Genomic DNA, 7,151 nt, shown 5'->3' with positions numbered 1-7,151 from the left:
CTTTCTACCTTTTGAAAGGTTTCCTAGCATATTTAGATTCTACACATACTTCACATCTCTTATTTTCAGAAATAGTATTCTTGGATATGTTACCTAGATGCATCGGTTTTTAATTGAAACATTATTAACGTGTCCAAGTCTACTATGCCACGATCAAATGACTCAACCATATAAGAAGAAGTAGATGCTTTATTAAATTCAAAATCTGTTACATTGAGCTTAAACAAGCCTTCATCTAAATAACCTTTACCCACAAAGGTTCCCCTTAGTCGAAACAAATTTGTCCGACTCAAAGACAAGTTTGAACCCCTTCTTCTTACTTAAAAGGGAACCGTAAAACCAGATTTTTCCTAATATCCGAACATAAAGAACATCCTTCAAATTAAGAACATTTCCGTGAACTTCAAATTAATACCCTTTTCCTTCAACTCTCTAGAAGCGGATGAGTTACCCATGAACGAGTTTCTCCTTCTCCCGGAGGAGTGAAGGACGCAAATGCACTTTTAGTGCCACGATGTGTTTGGTAGCCCCGGTGTCTACCCACCACCATCGATCATGTTACTCACCAAGTTAACCTCAAGAACCACAGCAGAAAAAGTTACCATCCCGAACTACATTTGCTTGTGCCTTATCTTTCTTCCCATCATTCGGACCTTTTTGAATTTATCACGGGGCTATATGACCTCGAGATCCGCACACATAGCAATGAATTTCGTGGATTGTAAGGTTTCTTTTTAAAGTGAGGTTGGGACTTTTTTATTCTTTCTTTGATATGGTTTCTTTTTGACGGGAATTTAGTTGATTTAGACTTAGAAGAACTAGCGGCGTTACCTTCAACCAAAGTAGCCTTAGCCTTCATTTCTCAAGTCTCCACATTGATTTCAACCTTCCCAAATATCCTCCTCGATCCGAAGGTTGACGATCGATCTTCTAGGGACATCTCTTTCTTCTTATGTTTGAGATCGTTTTTGTACTCCTTCCATGAGGAAGGGAGTTTCTCAATTATGGAAGCAACCTGAAACCTTTGCAGATTTTATAACCTTCCCCGCAAAATCTCATGAATGATTATTTGCGGCTCCTCCACTTGAGAAAACAACAGATTTCCCATCTTCCATCTTGAATTCCGAAACTTTCCTACAAGAAACTTCTTAGAACCTCGCATCTTCGAGAGCATACTTCTTATCAAGCAAATTTCACAATCAGTAGCGATCACACACAAAGATAAACATCATACAAATCAAGGGAAAGACAATCAAGTATATAATTTCGACATAAATAATCTTTCTTTTCCCATCCGTCCCACACCACCGAATCCACCGTGTTCATCTTCATTTTCATTGTACATGGGTTTCTCAATCGAAATCCATTCAACCGGTTTCAGAGTAGTCGATAAAATCGCATTTTTTCATCTGCCGGTAAACTAAAAATTTCTGCCATAAAAAATTTCAGGTTTGACAGACTTACCACTAGGTTTCTCCATCTTAGCAGTATAAAGAACAAGCGAGCACAATACTAGATAATCACAAGTTTTCCGTCTTAAGATTGTAGATTGTAATTAACTAGTATCATAAAACAGTAATAAGAAAGCAAGTAAAACTTATCACTGAGGATTGTGCTCGGCACAATTTCCTTAAGATGAAAAACGCCGGGTATGGTTCTGCCGCCGACCTCAAGCGTCGCCTCCCGGATACAACGATGGATGAGCGTGTCACCCGACCAATGACCAACTCTGCATGAACTCTCAAAGATACTCGGACAAGTTTTTAATAAAAGGAAAATAATGTTGTGTTTTCGTGTTCTGATAAACAGGAGAGACCTTAGTTTTATAGATCTGAAAAAACGCAACTCAAGGCTAGAGTCACGACTCCTCATTGCCTGATTTATGGTTTGACTCGAATCAAGGAAAGATTTTGTAACTGTTACAGTTTTGGAAAGAAGACCAAAAAACGCAAAAACAAGAACAAGCCCAATTGGGTGGGTGGATTTGCACCCCTGCTTGCACGGCGTGTGGGCGGGCACATCGCGATAAAGGTTTTCTCGAGCTCCCACCTCCGAGAGCCCCCAAACCAAGGAGGCCTTGTGTGTGCGAACACCTCCTTATATCTCTACACTATCCCTCCATAAGGACACAACCAATATAAACTTAAGAGTCTTAAGTTTAGTAACCAATGTGGGACTAAAGCCCCCCACATTAGAGTGTAGTAGATACAAAAGGTCATGGGTTCAAACCCATGAGGACACAAATTCCTTCACATTTCCAACACGTTTGTATGTGCAGTCTCCAACGAGAATGCAGAAGCAGTGCTGTACATCAGCTAATATTGCTTCCGGACTATGAAAATCGCTTTCATTAGCTGGATTTGGTATCATGAGTGCCCTGCTTGAACAACTGTATCATATAATTGATAACACTAGCTAGAGTAAACTCGCACAAAGTAAACAAACTCAAGTAAATCTGGGAGAGTAAAGAGATTCCTGAAGTACTCCGCCTATGAAATTTAAGCTTGTGTGTCTGAAACAACAACTTGGAAACACACCTATTGCTTCTCTCCTGATTTTTATTGCTTTCATATATATATATATATATATGGGAGGGATAGAGGCACATTTTTATGCGCACATTATAGCCACATTGTAAATTAACCCAAGCAAATTCATGGACTTAAAAGTTGAATTAAGGGCTGATTTTTTGTAGATATGATCTCCCCACCATAGAGAACATGCTCACAAAAATTCAGCTCATTCAAAGAAGTCTAACATTACAACATGCTCACAAAACTTTTAGACCGTTAGATGAAAAGTTAAAAAATGAACACAAATGAACACAAATTTTTACATGGTTAGACATATCCAAATATTATGATTTTTTGTGAGAATGATCTTCATGGTAGGTAGATCATATCCACAAAAAACTAGGCCTTAATTCATTTGTATGTCGAAAATGTAGCTATAATGTGCGCATAATGAATGTGCCTCTATCCCTCCCCTATATATTGTGTGTGTGTGCACTTCATGAGCAAAGCTGGTAATGAGTCCTCGGATACCTATTGCTTCTCTCCTGATTTTTATTGCTTTCATGTGCTTTCCTTATTGGAAAGTGTGGTAGGCTCGCCAATTTGGTATAATATTGGTTTTTGGAATGCACATACAATATCTGTAGAGAGTTCATTGAATGTATCTGTGGAGCGTTATTTGATCTTTTTTATCCGCCATTGATGTCTAGACGTATTTAGGTTGCGTAGTAAATGGAGGTGTAATCTACATGGGGCTGGAAACATAATGTTGGGACTTTTATGTGTCCGGCTTTTTAGGGGTGTCTGCTGCCCTCTTAGAACTCTATTGGACGTGGTGTATGTATTTAGAATCTTATTCGTACTCACATTAATAAGCAATCTATTACGCTAGGCAATTCTTCTTCTGTGCCCTGTAATCTGCTTGACCAGGAAGGTTTCAGTGCTGGCAAAAAGCATATATATGTAAGCATGCCATTACTTGTTTTCTCGTTTTGTTTTAGCATTTTTCTATGTACTTCTCCTGTTTTATATATGGTGATTCAAGGGCTTGTACTTGAGATGGCTGCTACAACTCACCATCCCTGCAAGCCATTGTGTAGATATACTAAAAGCCCAAGACCAAAAGCGATGTAACTAACCTATAAGCATGTCAAGTCGACTAGAAGATTTCACCCTCCGAACAGATTATCAGACTTAATAAGAGTGATGTTATGAACCCTTCACCCAATATTTACCCTTCCCATTTCCCATGATCCCACACAATACCCAATCAAATATTGGTTTTATCAGGTGAAAGAAAAAACAAAACGAATTGGAAAACAATCCACTAAAGCATTCTCAAGAGAAAAGTTAGATGAAGTTCAAAAAATAAGTAGCATTAATTTTTGTGAGTTTCTTGCTGTTCTGAACACATGTACATTGGGCATTCAGTATACAATATTAGCAGAAACGGGGCCAGATAAATGCGCACTTGATCAGTATTACTACAATATATTCTGCTACATGGCTTGGTGCTGTTGAACACCATGTAGTAGGAACATGTGCGGCGCCTTCCATATGAAAGCATACGTGCAGGCCTCGTCCTGCTGGAGCTTCCACACCTACATAACACAAAGGAATTGCATTACAAAGCGAGGTAAGAGGAAGGCAACTTAGCAGTAAATCTTTTTGTGAAAGGAGTTAAAGCCAGTGCCAAGGCTAACTAACTTATTTCTCATGCCAAATGCTAAATAACAACCTCAATTACACTTGAGCAAATAAGTACTAAATGAAGGAGATGTGATACTTTTTTCAGAATTATATGACAAAAATTAATCCAAAAAACTATACAGAACATCTCAACTACTACAATTAACTAAATTGCGAAGAGAACATTATTAAGAAGACAAGAGAATTACCAAGACTTCATCATACAGATTCTTCAAGGTCAGCATGGACATATTCTCAATTGTAACCCTTCTGGCCGCTTTTTCTGTAAAGTCTGGTATTCACTGTCTGCCACTGGACTTGCTCATCTATGGATCACAGCCATAGACAGTAACAGTTATCAAGCTAAATAGGAGTATAAAATCAATAAGCTAACATGATAGAAGAAAACTACCAACGCTTCGTAGTTCAGCTTCTTTAATGTCGGCTTGGTGTTTTATTTCCTCTAAATTAAGATGCCTCAAAGTTTCTGCATCACACTCTTCCACTGTTGGATCAACTTGCTCAGCTTCCCATGCAGCCTCAGATTGCTCACCCTCCTCTGCAGCCTCCGTTTGCTCACCTCCCCCTGAATTACATTGTCTCAAAGTTTCAGCGTCACATTCTCCCTCTTTTGGATCAACTAATTCTCCTTCCCCTGCAACCTCAGACTTCTCGGTGGCATCACCCATACAGCCTTCTGATTCCATGTTCTCGAAGTTATTTTTAGTCACTGTCTCCCCCAGGTCAACTATGAATCACAACCATACTGAATGTCAATTATCAAATCAAATAGGAGTACGTATGGAATACAGCTGACAAGATAATAGAAAATTACCTTTACTTCGTCATAATTCTTCTTCTAAGATGCTTTGTCGCATAGCTTTTTCCATGTCGGCATCTAACTCTCTGTCCCTTGAATTATGCTTTCTCACAGTTTCTGTGTCACTATTATTGGAAGCTAAAACTGTTTCCTTTGCAGCCTTAGATTTCTCTGTGGCATTATCAACCGCAGTGCCGCCCACGTGTGACTAAATACACAAACCAAGAAAATGTTAAATTAAAATTGGGAAGGTAATGTTATATAAGGAGAAGCAGTCAAACAAAATCAGTAAATACCAGTTTCGGTTCAACTTCATCAACTTCCTCTCTAGAGTTTCGGTTCAACTTCATCAACTTCCTCTCTAGAAATTTTACTGGTAGCTAAACCTGCTTGCCTTGCAGCAGACTCATACTTCTCTTTTCCATCATTGTCAGCAATTTCTTCCAAGTGTGCCTACATATACAAACCAATAAAATGTTAAATTAAGATTGGAAAGGTAAGAATATACTACGAGAAGCATTCAAGCCAAGAAGCAGCGTAAGATTTCTCTTTTCCATCATTGCCAGCAATTTGTTCCTAATGTTGCTAAGTAAATACCTTAATGTTTGCCCTCACAAGCGAAAACAGAATTTCCCGGTAATCAGCTGCAACAAAAGAATTGAGTTCGAGCGCCAATTTATTCATGTACTCAGAAAGTTGCATGTTCCAAGCATCACAGCCGTTAATCTACAGAACAAGACATAAGTGAAAGTATAATTAAAATGGCACAAACTAAATTCATAAGTTTCGTCTTACAGATAGCAGTACAGAAGGAACCCACCTCTAAATCATTATTATCATTCTTTTCCTGGTTATCTGCTTCTATGCAAGTGTCTGCTAGGCTCCTGAATCTTCATCCTTGCCAGTGTTTAGAGTTTCCTGCTGTGAAGTGTATACTGATTGGATGTCTTTAGAAATATCTTTCTCTTTCTTAAATTCAACCAGTTCAGCTTCCCGCTTCCGAAGTATGGTCTGAAATTCACAAACCTTGCATTTCCAATGATGGTTTCTTTGTTCTGCCAAACTTGTCCATTCTTTCAGCCTTTCTTCACTCGAAAGACATGAAAAAACCCAAGTCGAAAAAGCATCGCCTCTAGGTAGTCCCCAATCTATACGGTCAATATCGCCTCTAGGTAGTCCCCAAACTATATGGTCAACATCTGCACTTTCCTCAGGCATACTGTCACCTATCCTTACATAGAAATCAAACCCCAAGCTGCTAGTATTGAAAGTTTCACTCAGGTTTCTTTTCCGCTGAGCAATCTCATTATAACGATCACTTATCTCCAGAAAATTTTTGCAGATTCCTTTGAGTTGGGGAGCTCCTAGGAGGCATATGCATAGATGAGTTTGGTCCAAGCCGATCTCCTTAGGTGAAACACCAAGAAGACCGTGTAATCCGTGTAATTTGCTCACGACATATGCTGTCACCATATTCACATGTACTGCCATAAGCGCTTTATTGAACAGAAGCTCTTGTAATATATTCTGAATACGTTCTAGACTCGTAGCACACTCAGAATCGCAAACTTGAGATTTCGGATAACTCAGTGAGAAGAAATATCCCCTAGCCCACCTCTTGGGATTATATTCAATTAATTCAAAACTCTCATTGCGACTATCCTCCAAGTCCGACTCAGATTTATTATGCGTGGATGACAGCCGTTTCCAATGCTCTATAAGTCCTTCCCTTACAGCAGAAATATCTACGGGTTCCCACGTTCCTTTGGTAATAATATTAATCCAATCGCAATCAACTCAAAGAGAACAATCTAAGCTATGTTTAACTGATAATCTTTTAAAGTGAATTCTCCAAATATGTTCCAAATGCTTGTAAGAGTCAGGAAATTTCTCATCACAGCAACAGCACTCCCAGAATTCCCACTTCTTATATTCATCAAAAAATAAGAATGGTTCAAATATAACCTCATTTGCCAAATTATCGTCTAAAGAACTGAAATGAGACCTAAGATCAAGAGGACGCACATTTAGGAAATTCAGCATCTCATCAGTATTCAAAGATTCCCACCAAAGGCTTACCTTCTTCTTCTTGCATTCATTAATAAGACATACAAATTGATTTTTTGCAG

General features: G+C 38.7%; 1 protein-coding gene across 1 annotated transcript; it reads right to left on the bottom strand.

Moving 5' to 3' along the window:
* Positions 1 to 3,851: 3,851 nt before the first annotated feature.
* LOC147498981 (uncharacterized) lies at positions 3,852 to 5,963 on the bottom strand. Its single transcript, XM_086559089.1, has 7 exons — positions 5,843 to 5,963; positions 5,620 to 5,748; positions 5,319 to 5,475; positions 5,038 to 5,230; positions 4,615 to 4,950; positions 4,412 to 4,528; positions 3,852 to 4,114 (listed from the first exon to the last, which is right to left on the bottom strand). Exons 5-6 carry the CDS (start codon positions 4,907 to 4,909, stop codon positions 4,458 to 4,460), a joined length of 366 nt encoding a protein of 121 aa, XP_086415215.1. The 5' UTR covers positions 4,910 to 4,950; positions 5,038 to 5,230; positions 5,319 to 5,475; positions 5,620 to 5,748; positions 5,843 to 5,963; the 3' UTR covers positions 3,852 to 4,114; positions 4,412 to 4,457.
* Positions 5,964 to 7,151: the final 1,188 nt, after the last annotated feature.

The sequence above is a fragment of the Coptis chinensis genome, chromosome 5, assembly GCF_015680905.1.
Source record: "Coptis chinensis isolate HL-2020 chromosome 5, ASM1568090v1, whole genome shotgun sequence".
NCBI classification, from domain to species: domain Eukaryota; kingdom Viridiplantae; phylum Streptophyta; class Magnoliopsida; order Ranunculales; family Ranunculaceae; genus Coptis; species Coptis chinensis.
This window is presented reverse-complemented; position numbering and strand designations above follow the sequence as displayed.